At 41.4% G+C, this 20948-nt stretch overlaps 2 protein-coding genes across 4 annotated transcripts in view; one reads left to right on the forward strand and one right to left on the reverse strand.

Moving 5' to 3' along the window:
- The window catches only part of LOC133511630 (regulator of G-protein signaling 17-like), a 50358-nt gene extending 44689 nt beyond the window's left edge, over positions 1–5669 (forward strand). The window contains exon 6 of the mRNA XM_061840533.1: positions 4087–5669. Within this exon, the coding sequence (XP_061696517.1) occupies positions 4087–4116 (30 nt within the window). The 3' untranslated portion in view covers positions 4117–5669. The remainder of the gene's footprint in view (positions 1–4086) is intronic.
- Positions 367–19706, reverse strand: LOC133511594 (transcription elongation factor A protein 2-like). Of its 3 annotated transcripts, none has more exons than XM_061840527.1 (11): positions 19340–19706; positions 17561–17825; positions 16326–16388; positions 15706–15811; positions 7795–7891; positions 5676–5803; positions 3535–3592; positions 2745–2898; positions 2525–2671; positions 2361–2432; positions 367–686 (listed from the first exon to the last, which is right to left on the reverse strand). In XM_061840527.1, exons 2-11 carry the CDS (start codon positions 17627–17629, stop codon positions 678–680), a joined length of 903 nt encoding a protein of 300 aa, XP_061696511.1. In that variant the 5' UTR covers positions 17630–17825; positions 19340–19706; the 3' UTR covers positions 367–677. The 3 variants fall into 3 exon arrangements, with proteins under 3 accessions (XP_061696511.1, XP_061696510.1, XP_061696509.1); XM_061840526.1 differs by having other exon boundaries at positions 5676–5806; positions 17561–17751; positions 19340–19703; XM_061840525.1 differs by having other exon boundaries at positions 5676–5806; positions 19340–19703.
- Between the last annotated feature and the right edge of the window lie 1242 nt (positions 19707–20948).

Consider the following 20948-nt stretch of genomic DNA (forward strand, 5'->3'; position numbering starts at 1 on the left):
GGATGCTCTAAAATTGCCCCTAGGTGTGACTGTGAGTGGGGCCGTTTGTCTCAATGTGCCCTGTGATTGGCTGGCAACCAATTCAGGGTGTATCCCATCTCCGACCTATTGACAGCTGGGATAGGCTCTGCCACTCTCCGCAACACTAAATATTACACTTAATATTTTGTTGCACAACATTTTTTTCAGGCAATCACTGCACCACCAGTCAAAAGAAATGCCAGATTTTTCATCGGTTAATTTTCATTACATTTTTGTTTCTTATCATTTTTGCCAGCTCACCTCTGATACACGTTTTGTGTCATTAGACTTGTTTGAAGCTGAGAAAAGGAATGGGGGGAAAAAAAATGAAAAGCACCCGAATGATGCAGTAATTTAAGGGTAACTTTATTGGACCCAACATTCGTGTGGAAAAAAAAACATCCACGAAGCCCAAATAGCTCAACAACTGGCGAACATTTTATATACATCAACATATATTCTATACAAAAGAAATAGCAACAGACAAACTTGCAATACTTTTTTTCCACTAAATATCCCATCATTACTATCTTAAGATATACAGTACATATTTGTACATACATTTAGTTTTGAGAAATGTTCCAAAGCAAAGCTACCCTTCAAATCAAAATTCAGCTGCTTCTTTTACATCATGGCGGCAAAATAAAATGCACTCCTCAGCAGAACTGAAAGACAAAACAAAAAACAAAACAAAAAAAAAACAGGAGAAATATGTGAAAAAATAGAAATTGAGTTCAGGATTGGAGACAGTTTTTTTTTAATCATATTGAATTCATCTTTTATATGCTAAAATTCATGGCACTCATGTCATTGACTGCTAACATTCTATATGGGCGGATGGCAGAAGGAATGTAGAAAAACATTTCTACGTTTTCCACCAATCATGAAACATTTGGCAAGATGGGCCCCTTTTTTTTTTTTTTGATTGCGGAAAATGACTCCTTTCATTTGGTGTCATGCCCCTGGCTACCTTTGCGAATAATAATCATAACGTTTTACAATGCACAACTGCAATAGTAAATAAAAAAAAAAAAAAATCATTGCACAACACCCCCAGTCATAAGTCAAACACAGCATCAAACTGTGTGAATCTTGTTTACTCCACTTTCTGCTCACTGTTAGCTTTGTATACATTCGCTTGTTTTCCTTTTGGCGGTGGCCAAGGGGGACATTTCAATAACAAAAGGAAGGGGTGGGGAAAAAAAGAGGAACAATATGCTGCTCTCTGCTGCCGCCTACTGGAGAGGTTGAACCATGCATTCACAATACAGTGGAACTTCGGTTCTGGAACTCGTTCAATGTCATGAGACCGGGAAGGAGTAGTTTATAAACACTGTACGTGACGCACAGAGTAAACAATATTTCCTTGCTTGAATGGGAAAGTACAAGTGAGCATTTCACTTGGTTGCTGTGAGCATTTGCAGACTCAAGCAGAGCTCAGCGAGCCGAGCCATATTTGTTCCCTTGTCAGATCCGTAAACTGATTTGTTCATGTAAAGAGGAGGTTTGTCAACTGAGGTTCCACTGCACTGATCAATTGACAAACATTTGGAACTACCGTAATTTCTGGCCTACAAGCCGCGACTTTTTATTCCCCCCACACCCTTTCAACCCTGCGGTTTATGCGGTGATTTGGATCATTTGTGCATATTTTTTTTTTAGCGGCCGCAAGGGGGCACTCGAGCGGAAAAGGTAAGAGCGAGACCGGTGGAATATATGTGCTGAGGAAGTGACTTTTACCAGTATGTTTTTCTTTTTTTTTTTTTTTTAACCTGCCCTTTTCGTGCTGCACTAACGTGTTTCTGCTGTGTTACAGCCATGTCTCAGTGATTGAGATGTTTTTTTTTAACTGGAGCTATTAGCACCACGCTAGCATTAGCACTGTGCTAGCGTGTTGTTGCTGTGTTACTGCCGCGTCTCAGTGATTGAGGTATGTTTTTTTTTTCTTTTTTTTTTGATTTTTTAAATCGACCGTTAGTGCTACCGTGTTGTTGCTATGTTAAGCTAAGATAAGGTATTGAAACTCAGCGTACCGTCTTTCTTTGTAAATATCTCGTGTTTCAACATGAGCACTTGCGGCTTTTACACAGGTGCGGCTTATGTATGGACCAAATAGTATTTCCTTTACAAATGTACTGGGTGCGGCTTATAATCAGGTGCTCTCTGTAGAACGGAAATTACGGTATACTATTTTTAACATATTTGAACAAACGTACAATTTATATAGCTAGCATTTATTATCTGTCATAAAGGCTGGGTATTCTCGACCGTCAAGGGGGAAAAAAAAATGAAGCCTTCTGTAATGTGAGGCAACGTGATCACGAACATGAAGTGTTTACCTTCCATCGGTTGCCACAATCATTACACAACACGAAGGTGGTCATCGGTTCGTCCGCACTGCGAATTTGCACCTAATTAAGAAGCACACAGACATACACGGACGTACTCAGTCAGTTGTGCACATTTACAGTGTCTGTTTGTGTGTCTGTGCGCATACTTGTACCTGCGTGTAAGTGCAGTTCTTCCCCTGACACTTAGCGCACACAAACATGTCCGTCTCGCTCCCACCCACTTTAGACAGCTGATGCTCCCGAATGGACTCCTTGGTCAGATCCTCTCTGATCTTCTTCAGCTCTGCGCTCGCCATCTCCTGCGTCCGCAAACGCACACGTGTGAACACGCGGCGGTGACTTCCCAAAACGGGAGCGTGCCCGGAAGCAGACCTCCGAAGTCATGGAGGCGATGCGCCGAGCGGAGATGTTTCCACACAGGACGTTCCGCCGCAGGTCCGGGTTCTTCTGGTCCTTCAAGTTGGAGATACGACTCCGCAGACGCGCTTTGTACTTGATGTCTGTTGACTTGAAATCTTCAAAGATCTGTGAGCGCGGCCAGCTGTCAAGAACATCAAGTGCCTCTTATTGTGCGTCTATGACCGCCAAAGTTGCCATAGTGACCAGAACATATCTTGTTCCTATTCAGCTACATGGTCATTATGTTTGTTACTGTATTGTATCTTATGTTACCAATATGGCCAGTTTCTCAGCATCATGACAGAGTGAGCCAGAAGACGACAAAAGAGTTTGATTACGTGCAAATGCTGTTGTCCAGGTAAAGCCTTCAAATGTACCGTAAATTCTGGCCTATAAGCCGCAACTTTTGTCACACGCTTATGAGGTGATGCGGCAAATTTGTGCATTTTTTCTAGGAGTGAGACCAGGTGAGACACCTAGGGGCAATTTAGAGTGTCCAATTGATGTTGAATGTTTTTGGGATGTGGGAGGAAACCGAAGTGCCCGGAGAAAATCAACACAGGCACGTGGAGAACACGCAAACTCCACACAGGCAGAGCTGGGATCAAACCCGGGTCCTCAGAACTGTGAGGCCAACGCTTTACCAGCTGGTTCACCGTCCTGCCCATTACCATTTTATTTCTATAAAATAAAAATGAAATCAGTGCTGTTAAATTCTTAATTTGTGCTCATATCAGCTAAGTGAAGGACAAAAAAAAGGATATGTTCCTCAATTTGCGCCGCAAGGAGGCTGCAGTCGACGCCAAAGTTCTTGTAGTCATCTGAAACATCAACAAGGATTTTCTAGATTTAGACATTTGATTTGAAGTTAATTTATTGTAAGTGAAGTAAGTAAGTAAACAAGGCTAATTGTCCTCATTAATGTTGAGAGGTGGAAGACTGATGCCTTGCATCAGTTGCCAACAAGCTGCAGGCTTCATATACACAACCATTCACATCGCCTATGGACACTTCTGACTTTCCAATGAACTTTTACGTGACAGTGGAAAAACGATTTACTACACCCCTGATTTCAATATCTGCTGCACATATATCTCTCCAATCATCAAATCAATTTTAACATCTCAAAGAAACAAAGAACGTGAATACGAAATGTAGTTCCTAAATAAAATGATCAATTCAGGGGCACAAATATACACACACACACACCGTAATTTCTTGACTATAAGCCGCGACCTTTGTCACACACTTTCAACCTGACGGCTTATAGACCGATGCAGCTAATTTATGCTTTTTTTTTCCCTAACCCTAACAGCCGCCAGAGGTGCTCGAGCAGAAAAGGTAAGCGTGAGACAGGTGGAATATGTGTGGCGAGGAAGACGCAAGTTTCATGTAACCTCACACTTTGTACATTAATAAAATTAGCGTGAACAGAACCTCATCACGGAAAATGCAAGAAGAAATGCCTATGACGCAGCTTTCAAGTCAAAAGCAATCGAGCGAGTAGATAAAGAAGGAAAGAGCTGCTGCACGTAAACTTGGCATAAATGACTTAATGGTGAGACGCTGGAAACGGCAGCGGAAAGAATCGGAGCAATGTAAAAAGATGAAAAAATATTTCAGAGGTAATAAAAGCAGGTGGCCTGAACTTATTTCAAATTATCTCATTTCAATGTGGGCACATGCGGCTTATAGACAGGTGTGGCTTATGTATGTACAAAACGTTTTTTTTTTTTCTTTAAAAATGTACTGGCTGAGGCTTATAATCAGGTGCGGTTTATAGTCCTGAATTTACAGTATGTGTGTGTGTGTGGGGGGGTCTTTAGTCAGTCAGCAATTGTGCAAGTTCTCCCACTTAAAAAGATGAGAGGCCAGTAATCTTCTTCATATGTATAGTATAATTTGTCATGTGTAACGTGCACTCAATGTATATAGGCTTCCAAAATTTACCTCAAAATTTTAGAAATCCCTTCTACCCATGTATAGTGCATTTTTACAATGCAACATTTTGCTTCTACCTTTATTATGATAAATGAAGTATCTGTATTTGGTTTCAAATAATTATTCTGAATGAAAGCATTTTATTTTAACACATTATACATTCTACTTGCGCTTTGAAATTTACAGCCCTACTTTTATTTGGTCAATGAGAAAAAGAGTTGTGCTCAGGTTTGTGAACCGGCAGAATTCTTAAAATGGTTACATTTTTTTCAAGAAAACATGATGGATCATTTAATTTTATTTTACATGATTCACAATAAACAGCCAAGCACTTCAGAAAAGCATTATCATTAAGCAAAACATAACCATAAAGAAATGCATGGTTGTTCAGTCAGTAGTATATATAGATTTAAAAAAAAAAAAAAAAAAAAAATCACAAATTCTGCCAGGGTATGTAAACCAGTGAGCACATCAGTAAGTATATGCTGTCATATGTACCAGTCATATTAGAATGAAAAGCGCAGCTCTCAAAACTCTTAAGTGGAAGTGGCATATTGGAATGAAAGTGCACAGCTTTTTCATAACCTCTCGATGGCTACAATTATAAAATGTCAACCTTTTTTTAGCCTTTACCCATGTATGACGTGCAAAAATATGACAAATTTTAGGGGGGGGGGATGTGCATTGTACATGAAAAAGTACATTAAACATGACAATATTGGTGATAAGCGCTGTGTGTGTGGTACTCGTTTATTTCAATGGGCAGTGTGTTGAGAAATTTTCACCTCCACCTGTTCCCCTAATAAAACAAATAAGTTTTGTCAAAGAGTGCAAGTGGAAGTCTGGGCTTTGCTGCTTAAGCTGCGGAGGTGCGATGCGACCTCAGCTAGATGGAAGAAAATGGATGGCTGGATGGATATCAAAGAGTAACATATTTGCCAATAACATACAGTAGGTCCTTACCGGCAGTTTGCAGGGCCACCACCAATAGCTCTCGAGATTTATTCCGAACATTGTCTGTGGTGAGGGGAATGCTTGGGAAGGAAGTGGCCAAGGAAGGCATGCCAGCGGGGGACTTATCCCTAGTCTTGCTGCTGTCAACACATTAAACAAATAAACTTGACAAGCTAGCAGCTAACACCTTGTTTGTGTCCCTCAAGACATACTAGTAAGGCACAATCGATAGTTTTTGTTCTCATGTGGCACAATTGGGATTTGCATCATGACAGCATTAATAAATTTAAAAAAAAAAAAAAAACATCAGCTGTCTTCAAATTGGAATCAGCAGTCTTGGAAATGTATTTAATATGGTTTTAACATAAAAATTACAAAAAAAAAGCAAAATATTTGCTTCCAAAAAGTATATACCTATATGTCCAAAGTTTCCAAGTACCTATACAGTCGATAAATCCCAAAATACAAATAGGTAATATTCAACACAGATGATTCCGCAGCAACTGCCTTCCAATTACCTCTACTTTTAGTAGTAGTAGTAAAAATTGGACATGAGCAAAAAAACTTCATTTTTTTTGCTCATGTTCAATTTTTAGTAGGAAATCAAGGGAACTAATTTTTGGGAAAATCAGTTCCTTTAGGGCTCAGAAGAACAAAACATCAATTTTCCATTTCTTCAAATTCACAAATTTAAATGGATAAAGATTACTATGCCTTCAAACAATTTGGGAAAATCCGGATGTCATTTCTTTGCGAGATTTTTATACATTTGTTGACAACAGTTTAGTTAAAGAAACACACGTGAGTGTATTTGAACACAACATTACACGAAAGTGCAAGGAAATCAGCAGATTCAGAATTTCGGGGATTTAAGATCCCTGAAATTGCACATTTCGGTTCCCACCTTGGGTCCAAATTCCAGATCCCTGAAGGTGCCATCATCATCTGTTCTTGTATCTTGTAATCTAATATGTAACCAACTCCTTGGCCTGGTCACCATTGCAAAAGAGATGTGCCGCCTCAACTGGTGTTTTACATGGTTGAATAAAGCTTAAATAAAATTAAAATAAATCTGGTTGGGCCGCAGGATGGATCAGCTGGTAAAGAGTTGGCCTCACACTTCTGAGGTCCCGGGTTCAATCCCGGACCCGCCTGTGTGGCGTTTGCATGTTCTCCCCATGCCTGCCTGGGTTTTCTCCTGGCACCCCGGTTTCCTCCCACATCCCCAAAACATGCAACATTAATTGGACACTCGAAATTGCCCCCAGGTGTGATTGTGAGTGCGGCCGTTTGTCTCCCTGTGCCTTGCGATTGACTGGCAACCAGTTCAGGGTGTACCCCGCCTCCTGCCCGTTGACGGCAGGGACAGGCTCCAGCACTCCCCGCCGGTGGATGGATAAATCTGGTTGCACAAGGATGGACACCTCTTCTAACCGGCATGTGGTTGTGTTCAAAATTAAAGATCACATTCAAACTCATGTTCAACGGGAGTTAACACACACACACCTGCCAATGTTTTTGGAGCCCAAAAAACAACAACATATACAGGGCCTTACAGAATTTGCTTTAGTTACTGAAATGACGGAATAGAGAAGCCGGACCAGGTTTATTGAGATTTGTTTTAAGTTTCTGGGTGCATGAGTCTACGTATATGTGTCAGCGAGCAACTACAAAATGGAGCAGAAAAGACGCACGTTTCAGCCGAAACAACAACAAAAACATCTGCGACTTACCGCAAGATGTTTTCCACAGTTAAAAGTTTGGCCAAACAGAAGACTACACAGCAGGATATTTCAGAATTGTAAATACACTTGAAATCTAGTTGGAAACATGACTTCAACAAAAATGAATATAGGACTGGAATTGGACACTTAGACCTGCAATAGAAACCAGTCCAAGTGGGAACAGGGGAAGTTAGAACTCCCTGCAGTCAATAAAGCCAGGTAAGGATCAAAAGCAGGGTTGACTTTAGTTGTGCAAAAGTTATAACCAGCAAATTTGGCTTTGACAAACACTCACTGAGTGCCACGAGTGGCTAATGCAAAGGAAGTTAGCATTTTTATCCAACATCTTGTATTAATGATGCACAACCACGAAGACGCGACGCAACACAGTGGAGTTGACGCACCTTTTCTCATTGTCGCACGAGTCCTTGGAGCTGGATGTCGTCCGGACGGGAGAGCCATCACTCTTCTCCTTTTTCTCAGACTTATCCTTTGAACCGTCTGATACAAAAACAATTGGGACAAGTGATGCTGTTGTGAGTACAGAAGAGATGTCGTCTTCATTGGGAACCTCCAAAAATCGAATGTTATGCGGTCACACAAACCAGAAATAGAATAAAATGTTGGGGAAGAATTCCTCTCAAGCATTTTTGGCTGAAGGGCTGCATTTCATTTCGAGAACATACAGAATAGGCACTAGGCAGGTCATTTGAAGGTTAATTTTTTTTTTTTTTATTTGAAACATAGTTCAAATGTGTACGTAAAATCTTTGAAATTATTCAAGAAATTAAAATACAACTGTTCTGTGCATGAAACAAGTTTAGTGGCATTTTATTTAAATCCGTAACCCATCAATTACAGAGATGAAAAAAATAAAAAGAAAAAAAACAGTTCAACCTCGATAAAACAGATCCCAATAAAACAGTTATCAGACACAACGGAACAATAAGTAAAAAAATTGTTCCTTTTATCTTTGTTTCAATTGCAACCAGTCATCCTGTCCCTGCAACTGAAAAAACACCCCCCACAGCATGATCCTGCCAGCACTATGCTTCATTCCTGGGACTATATTGGATAGGTGATGAGCAGTGCCAGGTTTTCTCCATACATACCGCTTAGAATTAAGGCCAGGAAGTTTTTGTCTTGGGCTTTCATGTCTTGCACGGAGGAGACACTTCAGTCTGGCCACTCTGCCATAAAGCCCAGACTGGTGGAGGGCTGGCGTGATTTCTCGAACTTTTGCCAATCTCCCAACTGCATCTCTGGAACTCAGCCGCAGTGATCTTTGGGTTCTTCTTTACCTCTCTCACCAAGGCTCTTCCCTCGCATCCGCCCAATATGGTCCCATGTGTTTTTTCACCACAAAACATGATTTTGAAGTATACAGCTTTTTGTAACTGCCGCCAGGAAAATCCTCTCGAGGGATTTGTTTTCGAGAAGAAGCAGGAAATGACGTACAGGACAGGGGCGCCCCCTAGTGTACTCCTTTGTTTCCATTAGTTTTACCTACGGGGAGGGGGTGGCTCTGAAGATCCCAGCCTAGAATGCGTTACTCAGTCGCGTTCGTGCATAAAGCGCCCCGGCTCGACTGTGACTAAAGCAGCACCGCTCGGCTCTGTCATAAGCCACACCGGCCGGCTGCGATGAGCCTCGATGGCTCATCTCCGCCACGGGAATGGATCGGACGGGATACGGTTTGGCCGTGATGGCATATCATCTGAATATGACTCAAAACAATAGTGCAATATTGCCCTGAGGGCTCGAAACAGTGTAATATTGCCCTGGTAACTTCACTCGGTTGTGTGGTGTTGTCCTTTTCGAAAACAACTTCGGTGTCAGAAGGGGCGTTGGAAAAATGCAAATATCTCTGTTGTTCGGCTTTCGTAGTAGCAGGCACTGCGGGTTTTCAATGGCGGAAGTGACGATGACGTCAAGGACAGAGGACGCGACTAATATGGCGACCACTTGGATGTCGAGGGACACTCAATTGTGCAACTTTGTGCATGGATTATGCGCCATCCCCTCACTTTTTTTTTTTCCGTGTAGACATTGAAGTGAATACTGTAATATGTATTTTTCATTCCAATATTTTAGAATGTTTATAGGGATGACACCCGGGCTTTTAGTGCAGCAGACAGAATGTTTTTTTTTTTTTTTTTTTTTTTTGTAACTTTGACCAGTTCTGTCACAATTGCCACAATTCTCTTTGAGTTCTTCAGGCAGTTCCTTTGACCTTGTGATTCTCATTTGCTCTGACATGCACTGTGAGTGGAAACGTCTGTTTATATATATATATATATATATATATATATATAGTTACTATTATCAAAACATAGCTGGACTCGAACAAAGGTAATCTCAAGGATGATGATGAATATGGTGCTGTAGAACAGATTAAAGAAATTGGCTTTGCTTGCACATAATCCTTCGACATAAAATAGATTTAAAGACCAATTTTAACATTGCATGAATGACTTTTTTTTTTTAATTCTTTCACTTGCCTACTTCTGCTTGTTGGTGCTGCGATGTTGCTACTGGAGTCTTCATTTCCCTGAGGGAACCCTCCCAAAGGATTTATAAAGTCCTATCTAATCCGGAACACTGCAAAACCTATATTTTGACCTTGTGACTTTCCCATATAGTTGTCGATCAAATGTGACTAACGTGGTGCATATGCACACCACAGATTGTGCTTTGACGTGTTATTAGGATAGTCACATCGTTTCTAGGCAGAACATACCCTCCTCCAATATTACTGGCTCCAGGACAGGCGGTGCTGCACGATGATTGGGTGTTATATACCCCAGTGGAACACACCTCACTGCTTCCAGCCAGGAAAGGTAGTACATGATCTATGTGTGGCAACGTTAACATCGTCGTCTTCTTTTTCTTTCGGCTTGTCCCGTTAGGGGTCGCCACAGCGTGTCATCTTTTTCCATCTAAGCCTATCTCGTGCATCTTCCTCTCTAACACCCACTGTCCTCATGTCCTCCCTCATAACAACCATCTAACTTTTCTTTGTTCTTCTTCTCACTCTTCTGCCCGGCAGCTCCATCCTCAGCACCTTTCTACCAATATCCTCACTCTCTCGCCTCTGAACATGTCCAAACCATTGAAGTCTGCTCTCGGGAACCTTATCTCCAAAACATCCAACTTTGTCTGTCCCTCTAATGAGCTAATTTCTAATCCTATCCAACCTGTTCACACCAAGCGAGAACATCAGCATCTTAATTTCTGCTACCTCAAGTTCTGCTTCCTGGTGTTACTTTAGAGCCACCGTCTCTAATCCATACATCATAGCTGGCCTCACCACTGTTTTATAAACTTTGCACACAAACGACCATACGCACTCACAATCACACTTGTGGGCAATTTTGAGTCTCCAATTAACACACTTTTTTTGGGATGCAGGAGGAAACTGAAGTGCCCAGTTGAAGAATTTCCTGCTTCCCTAAAAAAGGTTAAAAACCTGTTTTTGGGCCTACAACATCAGCGCAAGGAGGAAATGTAATTATCCATTACCAGTTACTGTACACATTGAAAGCACAAGAAAGCCTGGGCGGCGGGGTAATTGCTGCCTAAAATCAAAGTCTTGATGTTTATTTGGACAATACAAGTGAAAATTGTGAAGTCAGATAAATTTGTGTATGCTTGTTTTGTTGATAGTAATGACTCCTTGCTGAAAGCAACCACCTGAGGTAAATGATTCATTTCCACTTAATATCCACAAGTTTAGTGAGCACCTTGTTGGAGTCCACCATTCACGTTTGAAAAACAGCTTTAGAAGCTGACATAACAGGCATTAGCTTTTACAAAGCTTTTTAAAAATTGGTGTTCTCGCGTTACCACTGACTTTGATGGGCACTGGCAGGTGTTAATACGGCAAACATTTGGCAGTACAATGTTGTGCTCCTACTATTTTATCAGGCTTGCACTCTTGAAAAAAGTGTTTTGGTTGGTGACCTTACACATCCGTTTCAGTTTATGACATATTAAAAGACTTTTTAGACGCTCAGGGGCTCACCAGAAGTGACTCTGATGTGCACATCTTACAGAATTTGTATGCAAGGATGGTCATCTCAAAAATGACATTTTAATCAATGACCATGTAATGAATTGTGAATTTTTTTAGGCACATTAGATAAGCGATTGAAAATAATTATTGGCTGCTCTAGGTGTTGTGTTCATGAGACAGAGTCTAACTGTTTAGCTTGAGCAATACAATTGGCCTCGCATGGCTTGAGGAAATGACGAGGATGTATTGTGGTTTTTCCAGTGTTCACCATTTTAAATCAATGACGGACAAATACATTTGCAATGCAACATAATTTTGGGGTCCTACAGCAGTTAACATGCCGGTGGCCCAAGTACAACGGTACAAGATATTTTGGGTTGACGAGGCTTGCATCGAGTTGGCACATGGTGCAGTGTTTTTGCCATTCTAATAGATGACAACCTAAGAAATGAAAAAAAATGTTTATAATTTTGGGGTCTTCCATAATTGAGGTTGAATGCCATTAAAAAGCAAAAGCAATCAAAAAGTTACCGTTAGATTCCAATACATCACCTCCACACAAGTAAGTTGTCTACGGTCATTGTATTGTCAAAACTAATAGCAGTTCACAATCGATATTTATCTAATAACGTGACAAAAACATCAAATCTTTAAATAAAATTCATCGGAGATGCTGATGGAGAAGCAGCAGACCTTTCATTTCTCTTGCCTGTCTATGTAAGCTACCTGAAAAGTCTGCCTTAAAACTCTTTTCCGGGATGAAAACAACCCTGACAATCATATGCTTGTTGAGCTAGCCCCACAAAGTGAAGGTGTTTTTTTGTTGTTGTTGTTGTTCTTCTTTTTTAAGTGCCATTAAATTAATTTTTAATCATGTCCAAAATTGTCCTCTTCAATAATTAACTGTCATGCACAGTCTGGTCAACCAATCAGAGAACTCTTTAGCCGAACCAATCAGAGGACGGGAAAAATACCAATATGATTCAGCCAAACCTGAATGGTTCGACCGTTTCAACGACGTGTGTGTGTGTGTGTGTGTGTTGACTTGGTTGACGCCAGCGCTTGGGCACATTACATTTACATGGCAACACACAGAACCTGAAATCTGATTGGACCAAAAGTAATTGTATATATATATATATATACACAGCATTGTACACGACTGGAAGCTGAGCAAAGCACATCCGCACATACAACAAAATGAAGACAAAAGACTCTTGGAAAGATATTGTGTAATGTATATTAAAGTTTATGCCATATCGGTATCACGGCCATCTGGAATGAGTGGGATGCGTGAATGTGGGGTTTTAACCACTCCCAATCTAGTTTTTTCCCCGACAGTATACTGTATACAGTATGTAGTAGGCTTTATATGACTTTTCAGGATTTTTGGGGCCGATCACAGAGTTTAAACAAAATTACAACCAATCACATGATAGAGCAATGTGTCTATAGAAAAGACAGGTTCATGTACTGTCTATACTCGTGTACTTAATTGCTGAAAAAATATATTTACAAGAAAAAATGCATCGCTGTTCATCTATTGATGCCAGTGAGGCATAACCACAGACAGAACAAATGAATGGTTTTCTTTTAGATGGCATACATGAAGTTTTTGTGACATTTTTGTTTGGTACTGTCCCCCGAGATTGTTCATTTGTAAAATATGTGCTTTAGCTCCACAAAGGTTAGAAATAACTGCTCTCGTCAGCTCATATCTTCTAACCAGCCAGGTCAAACCAACATTTCATGACAGAAATAATAAGTGTTAAATCATTTCACGCACACTGAAGGTTTTCAGCATGATTTGACAGAACGGCAGCATGTACTTAATTACGTACTTACTTGCATATTGGTAGCATGAGTGCTACCTTGCTAAGCTACATAATCTTTGTTGCCTGCTTGCAAGCCTCTTCTTCTTTTCCTTTCAGCTTGTCATTTTTTTCCATCTCAGCCTATCTCGTGCATCTTCCTCTCTAACACCCACTGTCCTCATGTCTTCCCTCACAACATCCATGAACCGTTTCTTTGGTCTTCCTCTCGCTCGTTTGCCTGGCAGTTCCATCCTCATCTACCAAAATACTCACTCGCTCGCCTCTGGACATGTCCACACCATCTAAGTCTGCTCTCTCTAACCTTGTGTCCAAAACATCCAACTTTGGCTGTCCCTCTAATGAGCACGTTTTTAATCCTACCCAACCTTTTCACACAATGGGAAAACCTCAGCATCTTCATTTCTGCCACCTCCAGTTCTGCTTCCTGTTGCCTCTTCAGTGCCACAGTCTCTAATCCGTACATCAGGCCGGCCTCACCACTGTTTTATAAATTTTGCCCTTCATCCTAGCAGAAACTCTTCTGTTGCATCGAACACCAGACACCTTCTGCCAGCTGTTCCAACCTGCTTGGACCCATTTCTTCACTTCCTTACCACACTCACCATTGCTCTGGATTGTTGACCCCAAGTATTTGAAGTAGTCCACCCTCGCCATCTCTTCTCCCTGTAGCCTCACCTTCCCCCTCATTCACGCATGTATATACTGTTTTACTTCGGCTAATCTTCATTCCTGTCCTTTCCAATGCGTGCCTCCATCTTTCTAATTGTTCCTCCGCCTGCTCCCTGCTTTCACTGTATATCACAATATCTTCTGCGAACATCATGCTCCAAAAGGATTCCAGTCTAACCTCATCTGTCAGCCTACCACAGCAAACAGGAAGGGGCTCAGAGCTGATCCCTGATGCAATCCCACCTTCACCTTAAATTCTTCTGTTACACCTACAGCACACCTCACCACTGATTCTGCTCCCCTCATACATGTCGTGTCTTATTCTAACATATTTCTCCACCACACCATACTTACACATGCAGTACCACAGTTTCTCTCTTGGTACTCTGTCATAGGCTTTCTCTATTAGCTTTTTCAATTAGTATCCTCAAGGCAAATAATGCATCTGTGGTACTCTTTCTAGGCATGAAACCATACTGTTGCTCGCAGATACTGACTTCTGACCTGAGTCTACCCTCCACTACTCTTTCCCGTAACTTCATTGTGTGGCTCATCAACTTTATTCCTCTATAGTTGCCACAGCTCTGCCAGTCCCTTTTGTTCTTAAAAATGGGAACTAACACACTTTTCCTCCATTCTTCAGGTATCTTCTCACCAGGTAGTATTCTGTTGTTCTGTTGTTGTATTCTGCTTGCAAGCCATATTGTATTAAAAGTACGCGAACATGCCACAAGCAACCCTTAAACGAACGTCCTCTCGTGAACACCGCTGACCACCAACACACATTTTTCCCCCCTATTTTGTTCTAAAAGACTCGGCGTGATCCATTGTCGTTGACATCGCCATGGTAACGAGTATATCCAGTCGTGTTTGAGTGGAGTTTAGATTTTATTGCCGGAGTCTGACAGTGCTATCATCAGAGAGCAATTTTTTCTTGTAGTCTGATCCATCCATTTCGAGTTGTCTGTCTCAGTCTGTCCCATGCCGCCGACATTATATAAAGTAGCTTTTTGATTTAGATATACAGTACACGACAGTGACGCGAGCTTAATGTGTTTTGTGGAGTCATTAATCGGATCGGCAAATGAAGACAGTAAAACCAATCAGCATAAAATGACAATTATTGTCAGATTCTGATCAGGATAAAAATCAGTGCTGACTCTCCACTTGACTACCTTTAGGATCTTTCACGCCGAACTCATTCCTTTTGGATCACTACTCTGTGTTGCTAATTGAGCTAGTTAGCTCCTGAAACTGCCTGGTGCAATCTCTAGACTTATCAAATATCAAAACTACATCTGCTGAAAAAAAAAAACACTACTGGTGGATTATACACACACTATGAACCAACGATTTAATTAATCCAACACAGTGGACTTTGAGGTGAGCACTCGACTACTTTGTTCATGGCAAGACACAGCCAACAAGGCATCCAGTCGTAACATACCCTGTAAGACTAATATACTATTTAAAAAAAAAAAAGAAAGAAAGAAAATCTGAATTTCATCAGTGCATGCACACTGACCAAGAACATTTCTTTGAAAAAAAAACAATGAAATATCCATAATTCATCTTCATGGATAACACCAGCAAAACGATGGTGCGCATTATACATTGATGGAAGCGTTCTAACTTTTGGTGTCGGTTTGGGGGGTGCTTATTAGACTTGAGCATGTATTATGCATGAGAAATTATTATACTAAATAATAATAAAGATAAAAGTCCAAAGTCATGGAAAGAATTGCAATTTCCTTGGATTCTAGAGTTCCCGCAGCATACACAAAAAACACACACACCTATTAATTTCTTCCAGGACTTGATGAGCACTTTGGCCAGATTCTGTACTTCCTGGTCTGAACTTTGTTTCCTCACAGCATTCACCGACATTCCGACTCTGGTGGACTGGACAAATGACAGATGAAGTTTAACATTTTTTTTACTTTTGTCCAAATCTAAAATGTGCTTTAGTTCACTAAAATCTTATTTTTTTCTGGAGAATTCCAGGAAGCCGTTGTGATGATGCAACGATCATGATGATGTCCCAAAACTCAGTTTTCATTGTTCTCATGTAACTCAAATATTAATATTCATTCAAATGAATTTCATACAAATATTACTTATTCATTTTGAACTCACATAGCATCTTTCAAAAGACCCATGGACCCTTACTGTACTACAGTCAATCAACATATTTGCTTGTTGTACTAATTCCATTGACAGTGCCATGGCTGTTTTCCAGAAATTTTAGGGGGTTACAGTGCCCCCCCTGTTAATTTGTCATGGACTTGCTTAACACAGAAAGGACGGAAATGAGATTGGCACCCGGAACCGATCAAGTGTGAGGGAGACGTGCAGACCACTCATGCACGTCCACATGCACTGCCAGTAAATCAATGGGAATTAAATTAAAATCAACCTGCAAAGTTCCCAGAGACATTGTCATGTTCTTCAACTCCTTCAGCAGGTCCAATGCTCCATCCTGCAAGACAACAACATTTTATTATTATTTTTTTTAACACTGAATTCCTTGCATACTTACCTACGCTGCATCCGAAACTGACCTTCAGGTCAGCACAAATGGGCACATTCTGGCGCTCAATAAATATTTGATATTACTTTTCTGTTAACGAGTAATACACTCACCCATCACTTGTGACACAAAAAATAAACATGCATGCACAGACAATGATAGGAATTCTCAACAGCTATGCCACGGCGGGCATTGTACTTTAATTTAACACATGGCTCCGCTTTGGAACAGTTTTTTCCTAAGTGGGAGTCATACCCATACACCAATGAACCACGAACACAATAGTTGAAGACAGCGAGTGTGGGCATGTTTCTGAATGCGATGAACAGTTTCCTTCCACTTGTGGATTTTTCCGGTTACATTGCTCTCGAACGGCAGGTGAACCAACTGGGTCTTTTATTTTATGGAGAGCTGTGTGTGTCTGCGATGAGGGGGGAAAACAATGGAGTGGAGAATTCTCACATATTGGCTTGGAGGTGTCAAATATTAGTTTTAAAGGAGACCATTACATGTGTGTTGTGCAGTACTTGGACAGGGTGGAGTGTGACTGTATAAAAGCACCAGTTTTTAAAATTGGGGTTTTATTTATGTATTTATTTACAACCGCACTGTTAGTGACTTCAATGGGTTAACACATAAACATAAACCGTTATGGACATATGCATTTTTACTGTATCTAAGCTTAAATAAGGGTAAAACTACTTCTGAATGTGACATCACCATTAAACATCATATACAAAAAAAAATATATATAAAAAAACAGGAGCACTGGATTATCAGTTACTCTTGTTTTGGCAAAACAAACATTTTAATTTCATTTTAAAACCTATTGATAACTCCCAAATTTTAAACAAACGTCATTGAAAAATGAAACATTTTTGTCTAGAAATTTCGAATTGCTCCAAATAAAATTATTGACTTCCTTGAAACGAATTGGTGCTCTCTTGTGTGTAAAGGGATGGCAGGTGCAAATGATTGGTGCTCGGCGTTTTCGACCAATCACACTTTGTGATTTAGCTCTTATTGTGACGTTTTTATGTTTTGTTTTGTTTTGTTTTTTTTAAACCTCTCTTAGCACTTGCTGATGTCAGCTTTTATGTTGAGGGATGCTGCCTACTCACCGTGTTGTTCTTGTGAACCATCTTGTCAAGTTTTCTGCCGATGCGCTCCACTTCTTGGTCGGTGGCCATGTCAAGCGCGACCTTCCAGAAGTTTCATAGAAAGACGAGTGGCCAAGCGGTGTTTCCTCTTTTTGGCTGGCCGGGTGCCTCGCGCCCAGCTGCGGCCTTGTTGTCGCAGCGCCAGCTGCATGCTGGGAATTGAAGTTTATTTCCGGCTTACAGCGGTGCCTGCTGACGTCATTATCGACGCTTGCTCTTCCTTCAGCTAAATTAATCAATTCACACCTTCAGTATTCTAACTTTGATTTGTAGTAACGCTGTAATAATTTCTGACTAGGACCGTGATTTGTGAAGCATAAAACCAGCAAGAAAATGCGTTTCAAATGTGCACATAATCACCATGTCCTCTAGATGTCAGTGTTACGTCGTTCCCAAAATGCAAAATGCAGGTTTTTTTTTTTAAATTCCATGTGTAGATTTTACATAGTGGCACAATACAGAAATGTGAATTTTCGATCAATATGGTTTTGTTTTTTCTTTTGCATCAAAGCTGCTCTTTCAAGACACGCAACACAAATGACTTGATGAATTACGAATGAGCCACATCCAGAATTTCATCCATCCATCCATCCATCCATCCATCCATCCATCCATTTTTTTTGCTGCTTATCCTTACGAGGGTCGCGGGGAGTTCTAGAGTTTATCCCAGCTGTCAATGAGCAGGAGGCGGGGTATCCCCTGAATTGGTTGCCAGCCAATCGCAGGGCACATGTAGACAAACAGCCGCAATTTTGAGTGTCCAATTAATGTTGCATGTTTTTGGGATGTGGGAGGAAACTGGAGTGGCCAGAGAAAACCCAATCAGGCAACGGGGATAACATGCAAATTCAACACAGGCAGGGCCAGGATCAAACCCGGGTCCTCAGAAGTGTGAGGCCAACGCTTTACCAGCTGATCCATTATACCGCCCTCCACAATTTCAAATGTCTTTTTTTTTTTGTACTTTTTTTTTCTCAAATTGTGTATGAATTGTCTGCTTACATGTATACGCTGTTGTTAATTTCCTGATTTTATCTCAAGGGATTCAAGTGTGGGACGGGGAGGGGCTCAGAGTTCAGCTGCTGCTCCTCCGCATTGAGAGGAGCATGATGAGATTGCTGAGGCATCAGATGCGGATGCCTCCCGGGCACCTCCCAAGTGAGGTGTTCCGGGCACATTCCATCGGGAGGAGACCGGGGTGATGGCCCAGGACACACTTTAGAGACTACAGTACATCTCTCGACCTGGGAACGCCTCGGGATCCCCCTGGAAGAACTGGAAGAAGTGGCCGGCAAGAGGGAAGTCTGGGCGTCCCCGCTAAAGTTACTGCCCCACGAACCAACCTTGGATAAGGGTTGAAAATGGATGAATGGATGGATGGATGGATGGATGGATGGATGGATTGATGGATGAATTCGCTGAAAAAAAAAGGTTTAAGGAGGAGGGTTGTGATTATAGCTATTAAAGGGGAATCATACTGGGGTACGGGTCATATCATAGACATGAAGACTCGCAACACCAGCACACTGTACCAGCCAGGCTAAGTGAAGTGCCGACATGGCGGCCATGTTGGAGATGTTGTCGTTGCCATCAAAGGTAAACGATGGGCGGTGAAATTAAGTAGTAATTTGCTTAAATCCCAACCGATTTTCATGAGCGTTACTTTTTGATCAATGTCAAGGCGAATGTTATCAATACAGACATCGTTTTTAAAGAAAAAGTACAAAAAAACATTTTTACCTGTTAAAAGTTATATCCAGTTCCCTTCTTGTGGTTCTTTTGTTCCTTTGTGTTTGTTTTTGCCATCCACACGCACTGATTGCACTGACAACTTTTACCTACCTCCTTATTGTAGCTTTGGAGTTAGCACACAGCTGTCTTATCTACTTATTGATATCTATGGGTCACATTCTTCACTGTTTGACCTTGGCCGCCCTCCCAGTAATCCAGTTTGATGAAGATAATGTATTTAATTTTGTATTGGTCTTATTTTCTCTGTGCTGATGTGCAAGCACTTTTTTTAATCCAACGACACATTTTTGGAAATCATTTTGATTTGTATTGGATCACAAGAGAACAATGTGATAGCACATTGGACCCACCTGGGGCAGGAAGTGTTTGTTCCAGTTATCAGTGGCACAATTCAGGAAGTGGACTTTCCCTGTGATCTATGGAGTCATTCAAAGTCACCTCTGACGCCAGGAAGTGCTTCTCTACTTCAACTAGATCTATGGAGTCTCCGCCATTGACCCTCCCAAGCAGGAAGTGTCTGCTGTCCTTCATGTGCCGCCACCGGACCAGAACCTGGGCACCAGGAATTGTCCTCCACCCAAACCCCACTACAACCCCCCCCCCCCCCCCCCAGTCTATTCAGCGGATTGCGCAGATGATGTCAGACAGGAAGTGTCCTCTCTGGAGGATGGATGGAGCCATTCTAGCCATTGTGGGCCGCATTCTTCCTCTCTGATGGTAAACGATTCCAGCAATCCCAGTCTGACCGGTATGCTGGCGGGACCTCGCCACACATCACTGCAGCCAGAACAAAATGTGGACTCCTCAAGATCACCTGACTGGGCTCAGATGTCCTATAAGAAGAGCTAAAACATGCACCTGCTACAACATTTACACAATTCGCCTGCAGATGCACACCAAGGGTACAGATACTTGGATCAAAATACAGCATTTTGCATCTCCCTTCTGATCAGATTGAGGAAAGGCCTGATTCTTTGATCTCTGGAAGATTATTAAAAACACTCATCCTGTGGTAGGACTGGATTAAAATGTGTTTTTTTTTTTTCCCCTCCCGCAGTCTGCTTGAAAAAAGCTTAGGAAGACAATCATAAATATTAAACCTGTTTACTATTTCTGGTCAATACCAAGTTCGTCTGGGCCAAAGACTGGCAGATAGCGATGTGAAATGGAATGATAGCCAATTGGGAAGAGACCTGACACTTGCACTGTTTACAGGCATAAATAGATGCTTAACTGGTTGTGTTGTTTTTAAAACATCTCTTTGCCAATCACAGCCGTAAAAATGACACTAAAAGGTTTAAAACCAGACAGGTTTATCGGGCCAGCTTCTTTTATTGCTACCCTTTCTTCGCTGTAATTTCTGTACTGAGGCATTTTCACTTTGCTGCCTCTTTCAGGTCAGTCTTGAGACTACAACAGACATAGTTTGGGGAGGAAGACTTGCAACGGACCTTTCCGACCTGTCAATCACTCGTACAGTAATAGCCAATCCGACAGCTGCATTGTCTTAACCCCTGGCTTGACACGCCCCTCTCGCCCTCTTTCTCTTGCCCCACAAGCAATATGCTGGTTGTCAGTAGCGTGCGCTTGGAAAAGT

Source organism: Syngnathoides biaculeatus, chromosome 2 (assembly GCF_019802595.1).
Source record: "Syngnathoides biaculeatus isolate LvHL_M chromosome 2, ASM1980259v1, whole genome shotgun sequence".
Classification (NCBI taxonomy): Eukaryota; Metazoa; Chordata; class Actinopteri; order Syngnathiformes; family Syngnathidae; genus Syngnathoides; species Syngnathoides biaculeatus.

Coding starts and splice junctions, on each gene's coding strand:
- LOC133511594 (XM_061840526.1), bottom strand. CDS start 17,629: ATGGCCACCGACCAAGAAGTGGAGCGCATCGGCAGAAAACTTGACAAG. Junction 16,389..17,560: donor TGGTTCACAAGAACAACACG/GTGAGTAGGCAG, acceptor GTTGTCTTGCAG/GATGGAGCATTGGACCTGCT. Junction 2,899..3,534: donor GCGGCGCAAATTGAGGAACA/TATCCTTTTTTT, acceptor GCCGCGCTCACA/GATCTTTGAAGATTTCAAGT.